Source organism: Dermacentor andersoni, chromosome 7, assembly GCF_023375885.2.
Source record: "Dermacentor andersoni chromosome 7, qqDerAnde1_hic_scaffold, whole genome shotgun sequence".
NCBI lineage: Eukaryota > Metazoa > Arthropoda > Arachnida > Ixodida > Ixodidae > Dermacentor > Dermacentor andersoni.
In genome coordinates, this window is record NC_092820.1 from 55,042,413 (window position 1) to 55,064,268 (window position 21,856).

Sequence of the window (21,856 nt, forward strand, 5' to 3'; positions counted from 1 at the left end):
AAGCATGTTCGGTCCTTGTTCAAGCGGGCACTGGCGAGCGGGAGGTTGACCCCTGGCTCCTCTTGTCCTTCGTTGTAGGTGAGAGGCATATTGCGTGGCATCCGGTGTATGTAAATCTTGGATCTTACGTCGTTGGGCAGCTTCACAGCCTCTGGACTGACAACCGTGGGGTTACACCCAAGCTTGCCGAGTACGGCTCGGCCCGCTGCGGTACCGAAGAGTCTGACAAACTGGGAAAACGCTTGGGCTTCAAAGATTTCTTCGAACGTATTGTAAATTCCCAAATTGAGGAGGTCGACGGTTGGTCAGAAAATTTTCGGGCAGCCCCCACTGTGCCTGTCTGTTGTGCGACGTCAGGAAAAGCGCGAAAACGCCGCTGTCTGATATATGTACATCCCCATTATGCATGACTAGACCTAGCGAAAGAAACGTAATTTCTTCTTCCACGCCTTCCTCGCTAATGGCGAAGAAGGCGTCGTTTGGCTAATTTCTATTTGTCAAATGTTTTCGGGTTGCGCCCACTTCATCTGTCAGTCACGTGACGTCGCAAAACCGCAAAAACTCAGCGCGTCAAAGTGACGTGCACGTGTTAGCGACGCATTATTATGCCGAACAAAACTGAATTTTTTTTCTGCATAGCCAGAGACTGCCCCGTGCCGGAAGGAATAGACGATGGCTGCTGGCCAATCACTCTGGCGCTGGCTACTCGGAACTGCTGAGGGGCGTGATTTTATTTGAGTAGAATAAACAAGTTTGCGTGGAAGCATAACGTTATGAGGACCCTTCGGCACGTATACGACATCGCTCTGCCAACTCTTCTTTGCCCAGGATCAGTTTTTGCTACATTTTTAACTTTCTGTTGCACGCCGCCACGTTTTTTGACCAGCCACTGCAAGCTAAGTAAAGGGAAGCGCACCAATTGCAGACGCTGGCACCACCCTCCTTATCCGGTTATATACTTTTACTGTGATAGGTCGGCCGCATCGAAACTCGATCCCCTTGACCGTGCTCCTCACCTCTTGTCAGCCAATTAGATAACAGGAACTGCTCAATGTTGACAATGTTATTCGCTTTGAAAGCAAGGAATTAGTTACATACTATAAACGAGAAGCGCGTTTTATTGGACTTTTCATGCAACGCTGCGGGATACTGCCCGATCCTTGCATAGCTTGTTACGTAAATTTGACGTTACGAGAATTAAAAAAAAACTGATTGGCAGAGTTCTTTGTTATAGGGCCCAAGCGCGCGAAAACACTCGCTTACTCTTATTTCATAATTCAAAAAAGAATCTTTCTGCATTAACAAAATATGCTTCAAAAGAACGACTTTATCTCGCTATATTCTTGAGCCATCACCTTGAAAGTTCCGTTTTTTTTATCTTTTTTGGGTAGGAAAATATATTTTATCAAATTTTTTTAACGCACGGTCGTCTCCACTCTATGTACACATTTGTGGGTGATGAGTTCAGTGCCGAGAATGCAAACTCATTCTTGCAGTAAAGATGTTTATGTAGACATGTGCAGAAGTAGTCATCGAACAACGGTCTGCATAATGCCGCTGACGAAGCGGTGCTAATTCTCCGCTGATCCTAATATCTACGTAGCATACTTGCAGCTATTATAAATGTATTTGAGTGGCTCATCTTTTTCTCTGCACATAAGAACATTAGCACTCCTTAAAGCACTTATTAATCACGCCCGTTAGCACGTAAAGCAAGCTGTGTTCTAAAAAAATAATGTTGTTCCCTCAAACAAGTAATCCTGCCAAGCATAAAAAAATTCGAGAGAGTTCCGGTCCTGTCTAGCCTCGATGGCTGAGCAACTCAGTAGAGTTGATGAAAATGGTGTGACCCGTTAAACTGTTGCAATCCCATATGTGCTTGTATGTGGAACGCCTGCGTAAACAAAAAAGCAATATATACAGAGAACCCCTAAGTTGCTCATCCTAACATAAGGTGTTTATAGCTCGGTGGCAGTTTTTATGCGGAATACCAGCACTGATTAGGTTTCCTACAGTAAATGTTACTACCGTTCGTTGCAAAGCACATCCTTGAATAGATAGAAGCAAAAATACCGCAATGAAATCAACAAGTATTCTTGCACCAGAATTTCTCTGATGTAGCTTGATACTGTGTCAGCAAACATTCAGTGCTGAAATCATGAACTATGTTAGCAGCCGATGTTAAAATCTTCCTTCTTTTTATAGTCCAGATATAACACGTTAAATACATTTGTTTTATTCAGCAAAACCTTTCTCTTTTTTTCCGCACTTGATCTGCAGGACGCCGGCCGATGTTCCCTCAGATCCGCAAAGCCACGCCATCCGCGTCACCTTCAACTGGGAAAGCGATGGCGGCAAATCACTGACGTCGAATTTTTCGGAACGGCGGGAATTCGGAGGTATTCAGCGGGACGGCAGTCATCTGGTGTAAATCATGAGTGCAATGCTATGACAGTTCCTAGCTTGCTGGTTTATACAAAACATTATCGAGGTACACTACAAGCAGCGTGTAGTGAATACCGCCTTCTGAAGCCAAGCACGTTGCACACGTTGCGCACAAAGGCTGAAGGTGCGTCAGTAGGGAGGCTCAGATTGCTTCCACTCCTCTTCTCGAGCACAACGTGTACACCAACTGGCCACTGGCAGCGAGACTCCATATAAAGTATGGCCCTGCTCGCTGCATTGCGCCGCTCGCTGAGTACAGTGCTCCTGTTGACTATTGGTGCTGTCCGCTCCGCTATACTGCTCATTCAGATTGGTCTCCTGATTCTGCTGAAAGGAAGAGCCGCTCTGAATCCTAGAGAACGCCAAGAACCAGAATGCCTCCGAGATCCGGCATTCGGTGGTCACGACTTCATCACATTTGAGGTGAGCCAGCATTTATTTGTGGCTCCGCATGAAAAATACGTAGATTTTCCATCGCTCTAAATAAGTCCCGCCTTCGCTGCTCATTATCTGTACATTGTCTGCACAGAAGGGAAAGGATATGCTTCCCATTACCTACAGGTTAGCGGCAGATGATGAATGGCGATTGTGCGTTGTAAGGAGATACAAAAGTTTTTTTTTTTCCTTTCTTCGTAGGCCGTTAACGAATATTTTGCCGAAACTGTAGGCGCAAATAATGAGCGGGCCTAGAATCCCAACCTTTACGGGAATTTGAAAAAAGCGTATTGCTGCTGTTATAAATGCAATCCCCAATTTTTTGTCGGCATAAAATATTACTGTGGATAGTGCTACTTGCCTGCTTATTTCAAATACATCGTCTGGACGATTATTAGGTCAAAATTATCTTTAGTAATTTTTTTCATACGTGAAGTCTGTTAGGCGCAACATAGCGTAGTTGGCATAACTGCTTGGGTCATGGTCAACTTACAAACAGCACACACATGCCCACTATTCTGATTGATGTATCTGATGGTATCACTAGTGGTACAGAATCCTCTTACATATTGAGGTAATAGTTGTGCGGAAACCCGTAAGGTGGAGAGAAGTAATTATTAATGGGAAAATGATACATCCACCCAAACTCAGCTAAGTGCTACACAGAAAGCCGATGTGGGTTCCTCGAAAGAAAAGCTTCGCAGTCGAAGAAAAAATCATCCGGGTGCTGTGAAGCTTTTCTTTCAAGAACCTGTATATTTTTGCTTTGAAAGCACTTAGCTGCGTTTGGGTGCATCTCTAATTTTGCCTTTATTAATTACTTCTCCCCACCTTGCGGGTTTCCGCAGAACTAGTACGTCAAACTCTTGCCTTTGTTTGTGAGTTGTTGATAAATTCCACTTCGCCTGTCATCCGCTAGCCGCCTGGTTAGCTTAGATGGGAGAGCCCCTGCCCCAGAAAGGCGGTGGTTCCCGGTTCGAGTCCCGTAGTGGGACAAATTTTTCTCCTACTACGAAGCTTTTCTTTTGAAGAACCGGTATGGGTTTCCTTTGTAGCACATACCTGCTTTTGGGTGGATGTCTTATTTTTCCTTTCTTAACTCTTACATCGCGGGAAGTGCATTGCCCAACGAATTCCGCCAACTTGGAGTGTGTTCTTGTATGTAAAGTAAAAAAATATCCAGAATTTTGCATGCCACCCTTGTGATTTGCTTACGGGACGTGCCGTTGTGGGCAACTCTTGATTATCTTGACTACGTGGGATTGTCTAACGTGCACCTAAATCTAAATAGACGAGATTTATTGAACTTTGTCCCTATCGATATGCTACCACCATGAATGGGATCCTACCTGTGGTCTCCAGCTCAGCATCGCAACGCCATAGCTATTAATCTACCGCCTTTGGTAGCATATATGTCATGTGTCTTATATGTCAAGTTGTCTATCTTCTTGGACCACAAGATATGTGCTCTGGGTCGAGATGCTGTCGCCTTCATTCTATTGTCGTCATTCCGCCTTTGTGTTTCCCGTTTTTATGATGTTGGATAGCTTAAGTAGCAGATGATTTACCGTTCTCTCGGTTCTTCAACGCTGACTTATTTCATGAGAAAGTGGAACAGCATTAACTGCTATAAGTAACTTCAGTTCTGCACAGAGTGGGCTTGGGATAGGAGCTACGATCGCGCATTATCAGCTTTATGAATACTATTCTCGTGCACAGACGTCCGAGTAAAGCTGGCGAATAAAGAAGTCATTGTATGTTTGACGATAATCCTAATTATAAGCGCATTCCTGCAGAGTAGATTTTTTTAAATACCAAATTGGCCACTTCGTCTAATTAAACTACAGCTTACTATAACACCGAGTGGACGGCACTTAAAGCTACGCCAATTCGGAAATATATATCAAGCTGGGACGATGCTAATAGACAGGAGAGACACATATATTTCGCACAAGGGCCACAGCGCGTGAATGACAAAGAAAAACCTTGTTGCAGGGCTATGACTATAAAGATAAGCTGGCAAAAAGAACGAAATGGTGTGGTGTGCACCGCTTCATTAAAGTCGCGTACAGTAATTGACAGTGATTAGCCAATGTACTCTGGTTGATATAAGAAAAACTCAATTTTTGGTGCCACCGGCGCTAAGCTGGTCATGAAAGAAAAATCATTCTTTAAGAAGACGAATATAAACACCATAAAAGGAGCTGGCCCGTTAGATTCTTCAAATTAGAGTTGCGCTTGGCTGCCAGCGAATAAGTAATCAACGAGTGTGCAATAATGTTTTATGTATGTCAAATCCCTGTCTACTTCTGATAGAGCTATACTTAAAACCAACGATTTTACTCAAGATTACGAATGTATCAAAAATACTAACAGAAAACCTTGTGCAGAATGCAAGTTTAGCTATAAAATGCACCATTAAATATTTTTTTTTTCTGCCTTGCGGAATGATGAGCTCATTTATATAAACGGCAGTGCCTGTTGCATAAATAAATATATAAAGTGTTTGCTATAAACACAGCTAATGATATGTTGACAGCTTTTTTTTTCTTTTATCACTACAGGATGCCACGTTGCACTATGTCTCAGCTGGAAATCAAGAAAAGCCTCTGGTCCTGCTCTTACATGGTTTCCCGGATTTCTGGTTCTCGTGGAAGTACCAGATCCTGGATTTGAAGAAGGATTTCTGGTGAGCGCCACGGTAGTATCATTCGCTCGTCTGCCTAAGTATAATGAAGAGGCTTACCTACACTGCAAAAATGCCTCTAAAGACGGAAAATTCAGCACTTGGAACGCGTTCTGCAAAAAATAAATAGCGGCCATGTGTTTTTTTTTACTTATAGGATTGAGATCGTCAGTGGATTTCCACAGTCGGCATATTGAGCCGGACCATGCACTTGTCTATAAGAACATGTACCTGCCAAAGCTGCTCAATATCTTTATTTTGTTTCACTTACACTCCTGCATTTTCCGTTATTTTTTAATCGTTGCAAAACATTGAATGTAGGGATGAACTGCTATCGATATAGTCCTTTTTAAACTTATTCCTACGAAAAGCATTTTCGCAACTCCATGACATCACCTTTAAATATGGTGACATGAATCTAATGATGATCTACGAAGTATTGTAGATTATTTAAAAAGAACTATTCCCTTCCTGCGTGGCCCTGCTGCCTATCTTCATTCCAACACGAAATTACAGTTAATTTGTTAATCATCGGACACATTAGTCCGCGACTAGTGCTCCGTTCACTTCAGGACGTGCCAGTATTGATTCAAATTACTTTAGACGTGATATGGCCCACGTCATATACACGCACAGTACACGCGTTGTCGGTGAAGTGTTCGTACCCCACGTAAAGCAATCCGGCGCCGACCATGTGCATGTCCTTATGCACTTGGTCGAGGTGATGTCATGGCACCGACCTGTGTGGCGCGAGCCATAGCGTTTCATACAATAATTGCCAGATGGAACTGTGGAGCTAGTGCCTACGGGAGCCGCAAACAGGGTGGTTCAGGCGGCTTCAAAATGACGCTTACAACACGAATTTGCCTAAACTTTCTGCTTCTGGCTTTAGAGGGCTTCGTGACTTCGCAACCTGATTATTTTGAACAATTAGTGCGTTGTCAATCATTAAATAAGCATTAATGAGATCGTCTAGCTGCCGGATCCGGACGCAGCACCTCCAGAAAAACAAGCCAAGTTCTTAACCATTATGCCGCGGATAAATGCGTCGACAAGCGGCACGAACGCCCTTAAGAATTTATTTGCAAGCCAGCCGGATGAAATGCTTTGAACGTTTCCATTTGGCCACGTCGACAGGTGGAACCGCTGCAAGCAATAGCGGTTATGTGAGTTTGCAGTGTGTTATTGCCTTCTCCATTTAAAAGTGTAGTTTGCATTGAAGTTGAGGCCAATGAAGACATGCAAAGCATACTAAAGAGACACTAAACGAAAATATTAGGTTTATGTAAATTGAGAGCTTAGCTCCTAGAGGGTTCTCATCGTTTCCTGGCCCCAATACAAGAATTTGTAGGGTATACACCTGCCACAAAACGGGTTCTTACCGTTACCCGATACGAAATGCCCGATCTAATACTGAGGCCCTCACGCGATCCCCACGTCGCCACCCCTTGCGCTATGATCGAATCATCTACTCCTTTCTCAACTCGCGTCATCGGCGCTCCTCGAAACACCTACATTTCACCTCTGCTTTGCCTCCCGGTTATCGCGAGGCACCAGCAGCCCAATCCCCTTCACGTCGCACCTCTTGCCACACGAGAGGTACCACACTACACGACATGTCGCGTTACTCTGATCATCCGCTTGCGTCACTGTTTCGCATTGAAAAGCTCTGTTCTTGCTCGCTATGACTGACGCATTTATTACCAGAGAAACTTCCACCTAGCAGGATATTACATCTTTTTGTGTACTCTTCTACAAATCCACTAGCATGAACACCAGGCACATTTATGTACGCAGCATCATATCCATGATAGCTGAATGATCACACCGGCAGAGTTTCCTTTTGTAGTTATCGTAGAAAATGCCATGGCACGAGCGACTTCCTTTTTCACGATTTCGCTACAACCGCTGTCTACTTCCTGCACTTCCGCCTCCACTTCTGCTACTGCAATACGTCCTCGATACAGCAAGTTACCCTCTCCGTTGGTAGAGCGAGAAACACCCTCATTCTAGTAAGTAGTTAAAAAAAGCTCGCGCATTTAAAAAGAGCCCATACTTAACGTCACCAGAGACCAAGGGTATATAGTTTAAGAGCAGACAATAGGAACATCTGAACATGAGAGATAACGGACCCCACAGCTACACCAATGGATATCCTGAGCGCTATAAATGCACAAAGAAAAAATCTGGGCCATATTAAAAACACTAATCCTAAATGGAAATAGTACGTGCATTATGTGTGCACAATATCTTGTTTAAGTATACCCATAATATATATTCCGCTAAGAGACTCGTAACCCGCCGTGGTATGCATGAGTGGCAATGGTGCCCTGCTGCCAAGCTTAAGGTCCCCGGTTTTATCACGGCCACGCTGGCCCTAATACAATGGATGCAGAATGCGAAAAGGCTCGTGAGCATAACTTATGATGCGCGTTACAGCACTCCAGGTGGTTAAATTTTTTGTGGTACCATCCCCTATTGCGTCTTCTATAGCGACAGTATGACTTCAGGACCTTAAAACTCACGAATCAATCAATAAAGATACTCGTAGCTAAGGTTCAATCCAGGCCTTGACGACCACATTACGCTGCTGGTGGAATGCAAAACCTCTCGTGCAGAGTGCATGTGGTGCCCGTTAACAACCGTAAGTGGTGCAAAATATTGCGGTGGTTGCAATTACGGTCTGCTTCCTTATGGCAAAAATCATTAGTTGCCTACTTCAGCCGTTTTGCTTCTGTCTATCCTCCCATCTCTGTCTGTCTGTCTGTCTGTCTGTCTGTCTGTCTGTCTGTCTGTCTGTCTGTCTGTCTGTCTGTCTGTCTGTCTGTCTGTCCGTCCGTCCGTCCGTCCGTCCGTCCGTCCTCTTATCCGAGCAAGTGCTCCAAGTTGTCTGCGTGCTTGTGCCACAAGATATGTGCTCTTTATCGATATACCGTCGCGGTCCTTCTACTGTCGTCATTCCAGCTTTGTAATCTTAACCATGCCCTGCTGCGTCGTCACGCCTTCTACGCCGAGCCACTGGCTCATGCAATAGAAAACTTGTATTTATTGTATTTTTTATTTACAAATAGCTCACAAGCTCCATGTGGGGGACCAATAATTTTTAACAAGAACATGAAAACAAACAAAGGAAATTCAAAAACCAGGTATAATACAAGGGTAAAATGAAGTAGATGTGTTGTAACATTGTAACATTAGAATACTTAGTAGGTTTTATACAAAACTTTTTGTATGGGCTCGCGATCCTAATGCCGTGGTGGTCATTGCATTGCCGTCATTCCACACTTATGATCTAACACTCGTCATGCCGTCTTCGTCACGCAGTCGTCGTACTACTCTCGTCAAACATTCGTCGTCACAATGCCATAGTGATGCTGTCGTGGTTATTCAGTCGTGGTATTCGTCGTCCTTCCAGCGTTGACATCCGACTCTCGCATGCCGTCGTCATCACGCCATCGACGTCACACCGTCATCGTCCACGCTGGTTTTATCATATTAATCGTTTCGGTAATGTCATCCCATTGTCTCCATGCCGTCGTCATTATACCGCGTTTGTTGTTCATCGACGTCGCTCTTTCTCCTTCGTTGCATTGTAATAATACTCTCGTCATTCAATCGTGATGTTACAGCCATGCTTATGCCGTGAGGCAGTGGCTATCAAGCCTCCAATGAGAGACCGCCGTCGTATTGCCGTTGTGGTCATGCAATCAACGTCATTGCAGCTTTGTCAGCCGACTCTCGTCCTACCATCTTCGTCACGTCATCATCGTTATAGCGCTTTCATGATACATTTTTCGTCAGGCCATTGCGATCACATACTCCTCGTCATATCATTGTCATCATGCCTTTGTTATGTCATCGTCGCGATACAGTCGTCGTCTTGCATTTGTAATCATACCGTTGTCGAGATGCCATCCTAGTCTTTCAATCATCATTATTGTAACTTCGACAACCGACTCTCTTCAAGCCATCGTCGTCGTACTGTTGTCGTCATCGCCTCATTGTCAGGCTGTCTTTTCATCATAGCCATCCGAATGTCGTCATGCTGTCGCCATCATACCACGTTTGTCGATCGGTCGAAGTTTTACCTTTTTCATCATTCTATCGTGACCATGCTATCATCATTCAATAGATATTGTACCACGGCTGTCATGCCAACGTCGTGTTTGTGTCATCGCTAGAGATACGTTATCACGCATCCCTCGTCATACCGCCTTGATCGTGCTATCAACGTCATTCCCGCTTCTTCAAGTGATTATCCTAATAATGTTATCGTCAAGCAACCTTCGTATACAGTCACCACCACCTCAATGTCCTCATATCGTTGCTAAGTTCTAGTAGTTATACCATCATTGTAATTGATCGGCATCTCATTGTCGTCATGCCTTCGTCGTTGTACGTCTTTCTATCTATATATTTCCTTGTTTTTCTATCGTAATTGTAGCATCGTCATACAGTTGTCCTTCTGTGTCCATGTTCATTGGTAACCTTGGCACACGAGTGTCACATGTACTTGGGATGATATTGTAGTATGTAGTACATAGCCGAAGCAACTAATGCCTCAAAATGAACGCCGCACTTGTTAAATGGCCCCTGAACCACCTTTTAATGAAGTGCAGAAGTGCATTTGAAGTTAGTCTATTTCAGATTTATATTGGCGCAACAAGTACATCTACGCGTTCACCAGATGTACAGTTATTTGCAAACACGCATTTCGTGGTGCTTTCGCAAGATGCCGCTTTTCATCTAGGCCCTACGCGCCTCTTTTTTCATGTCATCGGAGATGATTTTACAACCCGGCGGACAACCAAGGGCTATCGGAATAACACCCCTAAAGGCACTCACCTTCTAAAAACTTTTCGAGATCATTCCTTTTTTTTTTTTACTTAATGACGCTGATTCTGCGGACGCAACACAGGGTCTCATCTTTAAAAAGGGTCCCTTGACGGCTACATGGAACACCCACGACACACTCAAAAGTGACCACACTCTTCTCATCACCATGCTACATACCACAGCATTCAAGCGCCGCCGAAATTCCACTGTATTACAAACTGGTCTAAGGTGATGCGAGTGCGGCACGCTGTCCCGGCTGCCTCCACAATGCAGGAATAGGTTGACATGCTGCGCACATGTGTTCACAATCACACGACATAGGCTCAGGAAAGCGCGTTGGAGGCACCACCTGATCACCAACTCCTGCCTATTTGCGATGCTCGACGAGGCCTTCTGATACGATGGCGCCGCAACAAATGCAACCACCGTCTACGTGCTCAAAATAACCGACCTACTGCCGAACACGGGAGAGTGCTCGCTTCAAACTTGCGAACATCTAGCCACTACCATGCATCTCGGCTTAGCATGCCATCTCCATTGCCCCCTTCTTAATCCTGCGGCCACACACACAAACAGCCAGCACACTTTACGCAAGATCCTAGAGTCTTACGACACCGTGGAAGCTCTCTATCTAGAGCTGCGGCACACTTACATTGCCCCACACGATAAACCAAGTTACCCAGATTACAAGAGGCCCCCTCAATCAATCGCAATCTTTCGGATCATTTCACTCTTCATGAACTCCGCGCAGCTGTTTCAGCTCTCCAAAGCAATACTTGTATAGGTCAAGACAAATTATTCAATCATCACCTTCGCACTGTTGCCGACTCTAATTACGATTTCCTACTCTCCGTTGAATACCGCCGTGACTACTGGGGACCTTCCATCTGCATGGAAGCATGCCAACATCATCTTCATTCCCAAACCAGGGAAACCATCCGCAGTTCTATCCCTTCGACCCATCTGTCTGACCACCTGCATCGGTAAACTGGTGGAATCCTTAGGAATTACCCGCCTTCACCGTTTCTAAAGAGAAGCACCCTACGTACCTCCTATTCTCATTGGCTATCTTCAACACATCTCCACACACGATGCGTTTTTACAAATCCTACAGTACAATCTCTCTGGACCCAGCACCATGCAATTGCGTGCTATACTAGCTCTGGACCTCTCAAAAGCCTTCCACAACATGACAAACGATGCAATGCGGCAGGAACGTGCTCGCACATGCTGTGTCGCTCGACTGTGCAATTATGCTCGCTCATTTCTCCTCGGACGCTCATACTCCCTACAATTCACCAATGCTTCGACATCATCCGTATGTTCACACCATCAACGTGGCACATCCCAACGGTCAGTTCTGTCTCCTTTCCCCTTCCATCTCCCCGTGTGGGTGATTTACTGTGCCCTCGAACCATTAACTTCCATCAGCTATACTATCGATGCAAATGACATAACCATCTGGTCTCACCTAGGTTCACCGAGATATATACAAGACGGCCTACAGGACGCCCTTGCTGCCGCTTCGGCTGGCGCCAAAACAATCCGGCTTTCATGCTCATATGAAACATCTGCCCTTCTCCTTGTACACCATCATCTATAGCAACCCCCTTCCCTAGCCCTACGGCTGCATCGTCATCCCATTACGCTAGTAATATCCGTAAAATCCTCGGCCTCTACATCCAAGCCGATGGCGGAGCCTCTTCGGCGGTCCTGTTCATTCTTCAGCAAGGAAAAGTAATCTTAGATCTAATGTGTCGCCTTACCAGCCAGCTGGGGGCCTACGTGAATCTGAACATCTTCATCTTGATAACGCACTGCTATCTCACTATTGCTACCAGCACTCTTATTTAGCTGTTCGCCAATCCCTAATCGCCTTGACAGACTCGCGCGCAAACCAACGAACATTGCTTTGGGCCTCCCATTCAGTGCCAGCAACCACCGTCTAACTCAGCTGGGCGTCCACAACACTACAAAAGAGATCATCCTCACTCATGTTGCAACCATGAACTTCACCTGAGCACCACCATTTGCTATTTTTCATTGAACAGTCCACTCGATCACAGATCGCACACTATCTGACCTACATGCCATAATAGGTGCTTGCCGCTATCTTGCCCCCGTCAGCCCTCACCTGCCTGTAATATGATATGCAGTGCAAAAAACAGTGTTCGACCTGAGGCAGTGCTCTTCGCTGCAGAACATTTTCGATGCACGGCCCGCGTCCAGTGAACCTATTCTCAAGCGCTGGAGGGGCCAGGGTCGCCACAGTGCCCAGCACACTGGAATTTCGATCCCGCACGCAACAGTCGAGCATGCTAGATGATGTGGCTCAGCAGATGCCGCCGCCGCTGGTCGCCCTTTGCTCCGTCGCGCTTCCCTAGAGACCCCCGGATGTTCAGTGGCAAAGACGACCGTGACGTGGTTTTAAACGTGGTTTGAGAAAGCGCGCACGCAGAATTGATTTGATGAGGACGCGCAGTGCAATGACGTCATGTTTTACCTCTCAGACATAGCAGACGTGTGTGTAAAAAGCCCAAAATGGGCTTTTAGACCTTGACTGCTTTCAAGGCATTTTTTCTGGGCCGTTGTTATCCGCCCTGCCGTCCGGAAGTTGCGCGCAGAACGACACTTACGCGATCGGGCCCAACATCCCTGCAAGACCTTCACAATCTATATCCAGGACGTCGCCGACCTCTGCTAGTCTGCGAACGCTTCAATGACAGTTGCCAAAATACAGCACATAACGAAGGCTATCGACGGTGGTGTATTTCAGAACCTTTCGCAAAGTCCCCATTCACTGTGGCGGACACTCTCTGTTCCGATAATATGATGACTTGCGGAAGCAACGAGCTCTTACCCGAGCTCGCTTACAACGCAAGGAATTACTCATGGTGTTAGCAGTCATCCCCGAGTAAACTAATTGTCACTCTACACAAACAAAGATGTCGGTGTAAGATGAGATGGCTCGTCAACTATCTCTGTCGCACACACACACACACGTGTGTGTGTGTGTGTGTGGTGACCGAGAGAGAGAGAGAGAGTTATATAGCTGAGTACGAAGAAGTGTGGCAATTTTAGGACCAGTAAACGAGTGATGGCCGCCTTGTTGGCCTGGTCACTTGTTCAGTTACAGACTTTGCGCATTCTAATACGGAACCTTGTGCTGCACACGTGGCCCTTTCTAAATTTTCCGTGCACAATGTGGACCGACATGACAGTTGCCCGCGATAAGCCGGTGAACGTCGCACACTGTATCTAAGCAACAGAGCAGTCCTGTCCGGGTGAGCACTGATCATATTGAACTTTTATTACTGGAAACATGACTCTCTGAAGTCGAAAGCTGACCGGGGCTTTGAAGGTTGCCATGAATTATCCTCAGCATGACGCAGATGTTTCGCGATCATGCGACTTTCGTGGTTCCACGGCAGCATATCCCGTCTTCAAGAAAATGGAAGTCCCCTCTCATAACCATGATCAAGATGACCACAGTGCAAGTGCACTGTTGCACGATATATTGAATATGCAAGAAACAATTGACCAGCGAGGGCGCCTATTTTTGACTTTCTTACTGCAAGCAAACTTTCGGCAGACAAGTAAGGCACCTATCCAATTTGCTAGGCAAGAGGTCTACGACTGGTCCTGCGCAAGAACAGCCGAGGAACGGCCTCATTTTTACAAGTACGCATGTGTCAGGAATTTCTGGCGCAAGTGCAAAGTCATTGTCATGGATATACGCCCGAACTTGGGAGGTAGTGCAAAGATTTGGCCTTTCCGTTTCCGGCGGTAATTGTAGAGAAGGATTGAAACGATATTTAGGTAGCGTTTAGTGCCTCTGCCTATATTATATTTGTTATATCAACTGCGCCCATATACACAGGTAATTAAAGTATAAGTTTTCCTCTTACCACCTGAAGTATACATTAGCGGAATCATCTGTATACGCAGTCTGAGAGCATGCTGTACATTCATGCAGACTACGTTCAGAAGTTTGTTCGCTGGTGCCCCTATGGTCAGTGCGGAAATCTTCACCGCGCCTCTCGACAGCCGGTTTCCAACCATTACCTTGTCCTTCCCGGCCATTATGGCGCGTCGGCATCAATTTGTATGGGCGACTTTCCTCGACATGGGCTGGTAACCACTGGACCATTGTGGCTGTTGACCACCTCACGCCATACACCGAAACCGCCGCTCTCCTAGCGCATATAGCGCGCGATGTTGCCTCCTTCCTGCTTCGCCGATTCATACTGCGGCATGGTCCACCACAGGAGTTGCTGAGCGATCGCGGACGTGCCACTTGTCGGAAGTCGTCGAAGCCATCTTCAAAGAATGCCACGTATTGCACCACGCAACAACTGCTTACCATCCGCAGAACAATGGCCTCACAGAACGCTTTAACCATAGGCTTGGCGACATCCTCGCAATGTACGTAGCCTCCGACGGCTCCAATTGGGATGCCGTTTTGCCATTCGCAACCTACGTATACAATACCTCCACCCAGACCACCACTGGCTTTTAACCCTTTTTCTTATTGTATGACAGGCACCCATCGCACACATTTGTCATAATCCTTGCGTACAAGCCCGATTCATCTGAGTGTGTGCCTATTTCTGCCGCAGCCAGACAGGCCGACGAGTGTTGCGATCTCGCGCGAGCCTTTACTGCAAACGACGAAGAGCTACAGAAGAGTGTTCGCGGTGACATCACTTCTGAGCCCACGTTCTTCCCCGGAGCGTGACTCTCGGTCCCTTCCACTGCACTGGGTTCTCGCCGAAACTAATGTCCAAGTATGAAGGTCCCTACTGCGTCGTTGAACGCACATTTCCTGTCAACTACGTGAGCGAGCCCGTTAAGCCGTCTTCGGACATGCGCCGTTGTGGACGAGACATTGTCAACGTTGACCGCCTGCAGACCTACTATGGCCCACTTAGAGTGGGACGCTGTTTGGTCGCCGCGTGGCTCTCTTTACATTCCCGACGGTGATTGTAGAGAAGGATTGGAACGATATTTAGTTATCGTACACAATAGTTTCGTGCATCTCCGTATATTATGTTTGTTATATCAACTGCACCAATACGGACGAATAATTAAATTATAAGTTTTTCTCTTACCATTTCAACTATACTTTACCGGGATGTACTCTTCATCTGTGTACGCAATCTGAAAGCATGCAATACATTCATGCTGATACGTTCATGCAGACTTAGACATAAGACATACTTTTCAAAGGAGAATTATTTATTTACAATACAACATAGTGCGTCGCATAGCTTCGGTGTAGGTACTTCACAAAGAATGAGGACTTATATATACCGAGCTCTGACAACAAAAAGTAAAAGACAAACTGTGCAGGACGTACTAAAATAGATAGGCAGTGTCCGCGCCTAAACCTTTTAAAACGTGAAATAAGCATAAGGCATAAACACGCACGAACTTATGTGGCTGTGACCAACAAAAGTTGGGCTTCCTGTTTGTTCTTTTCTTGTTCTGCAAAAAATGTTTAGAAACAAAATTACGTAAGATAGCAGATAAGTGCAAAATCAGGAACACATCACACATACGTCCCAGACTTAGTGTAAGGTCACATTTTCTATAGATAGGTTATCTAATGAGGAAACTAAACGGCGAAGTTATCGCGGCTAATGATAAGGTCCATGACTCCATTCATAACTATAATGAAAAAAAGAAAGAATGAAAGTGCTGCAAGAAAATGTGGGTATTTTAATTGAAGAATTATTCTGGGAGCCAAGCTACATAGGAAAAGTATTGTCTTGCGGAGCAGTGTTTGAGTGAACGCAGAGAGATGCAATTGCAGTTCTTTAAGTATACATTACCAATAAGAAAAAAGTCTTATAAAGTACGTGTTTAAGATTGTCATAATTGCTTCGTCAACCCAAACACATCCGACGTCCTTCCTGTGTGTTCAGACTTACTGGTCCTGATGGCTCTTGGAACTGTAGGCGATTGTCGTACCTAGAAGGAAACAAAATTCTACTCAACGTTAGACAATTCGCTAAACTGATTCACCTTGGCCCTGCTAAGGCTGTTTTCTTCTGTAGTTGTTTAAGGCCATTATATTATTGATATTTAACGAAACCTGTCTCAACGTTAACCAGAAATTTCAGAGGCTGCGAGATAACGATCCGACAACCATTATGTGACGGCCCTCATTGTAGTGTGGCTACAAAACCAAACTCGACTGCACTTTCTTGCACCTTGTTGGGGAGAAAACCTTTTTCAGGCTGTGCTCAACACGCTTGCGTTGCCCTGTTTCTTGAAATGCGAGTTGTTGCTAGAGTGCGTAGCATTGCATTGATGTGCACACATTATTTTCCTTCTTTTTCAATATCGGCTTCCCGGTATCCTCTCGTTTCCTTTATACCCTTTCCCTAGCACAGAGTAGTTCGCTTGTATTTACGCCGGCAAACCTGCCAATCTTCCTATCTTTCTTCCTCGTTCCTCCGAGAGTACGTGTCGGCATTATAAAACTGATCTGATGCGAAAGGCGCCAAGACGACGACAGACAATCTAGTGAAGCCTGCTTAGACAATCTAGTCAAGCTAGTAAAACGCAGCGTTTTCATGTGCTGCGCGCACCAAGCTGCGGAGGGTTTGCTTAAGAAGATTGAACGACTAATAGAGGCGGGCTACCCGCAAGTTGTGCCATTTTCCGTGGCAAAAAAAATCCTGAAGAAGAACTCGCCGACGCGTCCAGGAGCCACTTCGCGAAAAACAAAAAGGTGCCGCCATACCTTGCACACACCTCATGTCGGTTAATTTGAAAAAAATTGCCGAGCGCGATAATGTAAAGGCTGTCTTTTATGCCCAGTGCAAGCTTTCAAGGATCGGCAGAATGACCAAACCCCTTTTCGCGAGGCACCGGCCTGTGTCACAAATCACGAAAATAAATACATCGATTGTGAAACAGGAGTCATTCGTGAAATTATTTTGTCATGTGGCAGAAAATACATGGGACAAACCTTGCAATGTGTGAATGATAGGCCAAGGGAAAATAAAAGAATGTTAGTAACGGCAGAGAGGGCCACCTGTCAATTCAATATAGAGATTGCAAATGTAAACAAAAGTTTCACGACTGCAAGGAGCCTCGACAAAAGGGTTAGATTAGTAATTCAGGCCGAAAGGATCATTGATGCAGGTGATAGGTGCATGAGTGTTGCATCAATCTCATTATCGCAAAATCACCTGCTTTACCTGAACGCGAATGTGCACAGGTGAACAATGATAGTGCTTGTTGGATAATATAGTGGCTTTTTTTCCTGACTGAACATCGTTAGAAATAAATAAGGCACCCAGTGTCTGTGTTTCTCTCTTTGTCACCTTTGTGCCTTTCACATCAGAGCATGCCCAACCAATACGTCCAATTTTCCACCTTAACATTAAAAAACTAGGTGGCGATGATTTATTACAGAAAGCAGAACATTCTGTATCACACACTTCACATGTGCATAACTCATGCGAATGTGTCCGACAATTAAAGTACTTTAAAATTTCACTGGCGTTATTAGAAGCAAACTCCATGCCTTCTTATTCTGAATACATTGAGTACATGCATAGTGTAAACAATATAGTCAAGCCATGGGAGTAGTCAACCACGCGTAATGCTCTGAGAAAGCAACAAAAGCGAGCCAAACATTCTCGTTTGCGTTCTCCACATTCTGCACAAATACATTTCACATGTACTTGTCCTCTTCGAAATCAACTCAATGTGCTTGGGCTTATGGCTTGTTTCACAGTCCCATTTCTTCACACCTGCAGGTAATAATTCAGAGGCTGCGAGATAACATTGTAAGCTGGCCCTCACGGTGCCTTACCCTTACTGGCATCCAGCTGCACTGCCATTCATTTACACTCCCCTCAACTCAGTGACTTCCCACTCTTGTGAAATCAGTAGAAATGATTGAGAGGGCTCTTGAATGTGTGTCTAGCTGTAGTGATATTACAGCGCGTGCAAGTGCTTCAATGCCACCCTCATGTGAGCAATATTGCAAACACTTACCTCTTTTATAGCTCCACCCCCCTTTTTATGCTAGCAAAATATTACCTTTTTCTTTGTGTGCTTCATCATCAGCCTGTGGTCTTTGCACACTGCAATAAACAGCCATTCTGGGCCTTATTTTCACTTACGGGCGCTGTGGCCCTGCCTTTAGTTGCGCTGGAGAGCCTGATGATCTGCTTTCTTTGGCGGGATTGTTATTAGTGTCGACCCCTCGTGCTTTAATCCTCTATAGAAAAAAAATCAGCTAGGTGAGGATAAAAACTAATCGCAGAAATTTGATAATTTGAGAAACACAAGCTCCCAAGACACGACTTATTAAGGCCTATTTTGGGGGCACTGGGTATCTCACAGCCGAAAATCAACATTACATAGCAATCACTAGACGTAGGCGAAATGTCTAATTTGCTATGTTTTTTTTATTCTTTCAGTTTTTTTTTTTTTAGCAATGCAGCGCTTCTTTCTGACAACATTAGGAAATACGTTAGGTTCTGAAATCCACCGATTTTTCAGCGAGATCCTGAATGACATGCCAATGTGTCCGATCTTTCAAGTTACAGGAGTGTATTTGAAATTTCACTGGCATTATTAAATAAGCACGGATGTCCATCCCTAGTAAATCTGCATACAAGAACTGCATACGTAGTGTAAACCATGCATTCAACCCATGCCAATAGACGAACACACGAAATGTTCTGTACAAGCCACTACAGCGAGCAAAATACGCTCACTTACGTTCTCCACCTTTTGAACGAACACATTTCACATATACGTGTCCTCTTCAATAGCAACTCAATGTGCTTGGGCCTAAGGTTTACTTGAGTCACATTTCTTTACACTGGCAGGTAATGACTAATGGACCCGAATTGTCAGCTGGCATGCAGGGGTACACATTTATAACCCTTACACTCGCATTTACACTCACCTAAATTGACACAGTGACTTCACACTCTTGTGAAATCAGCACAAGTGAGTGAGAGGACTCGCGAATGTGTGTCTACCTGTAATGAGAGTAGAGCGCGTGCAAGTGTTTCAATGTAATTCTCGTGTGAGCAATATTGAAAACACGTGCCTGTCTCTTTCTGTGCCCAACCAACTTTCCTGCTGGCAAAATATCAAGTTTTTCTTCGTGTTCAGCATCGCAAGCATATGATCGTTTCGCAATGCAATGACCAGCCATTCTGGCCCTGATTTTCGCTTAGTGGCGCTGTGGTCCACTGTATAGTCGCACTAGAAAGCTAGTAGTAGTGCTTTCTTTGGTGTTGTTATTAGTTTCGACCTGCCCCGCTTTAATCCTGTATAGAAAAATAACCAATTTGGGAGAGAATAAAAAGAAGTTGCAGAAATTTGTTCACTTCAGAAAGAAAAGCTCATAAGAAAGGCCTTATCAAGACTTAATTTCGGGCTAGTGGGTAGCTCATAGACGAAAATCAACACTACAAAGCAATCAGTACACAAAAGCAAAATGTCAAACATGTTGATAAGTTTTGGTTCTTTCATAGTTCTTTAGCAATGCAGCGGTGTTTTCTTGCAAGATTATGAAACGGCGCAAGTACTCGAATCCGCAGATTTTTCAGTCTGCAATAAAACTTGGAAGTGCTAGCTCGACGTGAGTTATCGCACCGTTGAAATTTTGCCAGTGGCATAGAACTTCACCCATTTACAAGTAACAAGTGTACTGCCCCTCTCCAGCAGATATTGGGGCAAATTCTGCTTCTAGCGCAAACCGACACATTTTTCTCAGCTGCTGCGTCGTCGGAGTTAAATTATTACTTTTGCGTCGAGCAAGCTTCGAGCTAAATCGGGATTCTCATTCCATTGAACTCTATGTATTTACAGTAAAAATATAAACCCAAGCATATCCACACATTACCAGGAAGAAAGTGCATAACGCACCAGAAAACTGTTCAAAAGAAATCCGTCTTTCGCAAAAGTTAAACTGCGAAATGGAATAAAATTAACTTCGTATAGCCAATCAAGGAGATAAAAAAGGACGATAGATTTCGCTTAGAATGTCAGACGCGATTACTAGCGGCGCGATAAAACGTAAGTCGTTGTGAAAATCCACACATAAGATTTCAGCGAAAGGACACCTGACTACGCAGGAAAAAATATCGTGAGCAATATTGCAATTTGAGGACACCCAAACGGAACTACGCCTGCAGTTATAGGTAGTTCACACGCCAAACCTTCAAGTCACGTGTGCGCATTAGTAGTACGCGTTCGAATGTTTAACTCACTGAGATTTGTTATCTGCTGGCCTATAATAAAGCAATGGCATAAATTATGCATTGATAACCTTAGCGTACGCGAAGCAAAAATTGACCTGCCGGATGGACACTGTTTCGCAGCTATAGAGCGCACACTCCAGGGCTCGGCGATCAAGCGCACATGGTGGCTCACCGCAGCCGATTGCAGTGGCTTCTTACAATTTCCTGCAACATCGGCGGAACTGAACATCACTTACATCACCGGGAGCGTCCATCGGCGCGGCCAGATGCCTTCACAATGCGAACACAGTCGCATAACGTGGCTGGTGCAAAGAAATCACGATAATTGCCACCGAGATAAATCGCCTTGTCTTCAGGCTGACACAATGCTTTTGCTTCTTCCCCGCCGGCGCAGTCTTTCCTCCTCCTCCACCATCAAAGCTACGCACAGAGGCGACGACTTCTTTTTTAGTCTATTCGTTCTAGGCCTTTGCATTTCCCTTTTCTTTCTCCCTCACAACTTCTCCCTAATCACTCCTTCCGCCTTTCGCTTTGTAAGGCTCTCTCACCGCTTCTGCGCGCTTTTTCGGCGCCACATTTTCAGCTTTGCATTAAACGTTGCGTTTGCTCACTGGCCGACTCCAGCCGAGAGGCGTTTTCACAATCGCTAGTAGGTACAGCGAGGCGTGGCGCTTTTTACGGCGCTCGATGTTTCTGCGCAGGCGCGAGTAAGAGCGGGCGCGAGAGACAAAATCTGGGGGCTTTTGCTCCTTGAATATATGAATCAGCCTAGGCACTACGGAGGAGGTTTGTTAGCGCGCGTTGTATTCGTTTGTCCCCTAGACATGCCGGCTTTGCGGAGTGTGGTCAAGTTAGTTTATGCGCTCCACCGCTGGCTGCCCGCGCGGTGAGGCAGTGGGCGCGGACGCCGCTTGGTGATAGCTGTGTCTTAAGGGGCAATGTTCTGACTGGTGTTGTATAAGTCGCGGGTCGCTTTTTTCGTCGCGACGATAGATCGTATTTTTTACAAGCACTGCTCCAGGAGGACACATTTACCGGCAAACGGAGGGCTCAGGAGAGCACCTGAGCTTATATTAAAGCAGGCGGCGCAGGATCTCCGGGGCACCCCAGCGGTAGCGATGGGATCAAAACTGGAAGCTGTGTGACCAGTGGGTTGGGGCCGTGGAGGCCGAAGCGTGCCAGGGGGTTTTCGCAGAAACAATTGGCTGTC

At 45.4% G+C, this 21,856-nt stretch overlaps 1 protein-coding gene across 1 annotated transcript in view; it reads left to right on the forward strand.

The window, feature by feature from the left end:
- Positions 1-2,286: 2,286 nt before the first annotated feature.
- The window catches only part of LOC126534887 (epoxide hydrolase 4-like), a 62,945-nt gene continuing 43,375 nt past the window's right edge, over positions 2,287-21,856 (forward strand). Inside the window, exons 1-2 of the mRNA XM_055072886.2 lie at positions 2,287-2,868; positions 5,445-5,569. Of these exons, the coding sequence (XP_054928861.2) occupies positions 2,665-2,868; positions 5,445-5,569 (329 nt within the window). The 5' untranslated portion in view covers positions 2,287-2,664. The remainder of the gene's footprint in view (positions 2,869-5,444; positions 5,570-21,856) is intronic.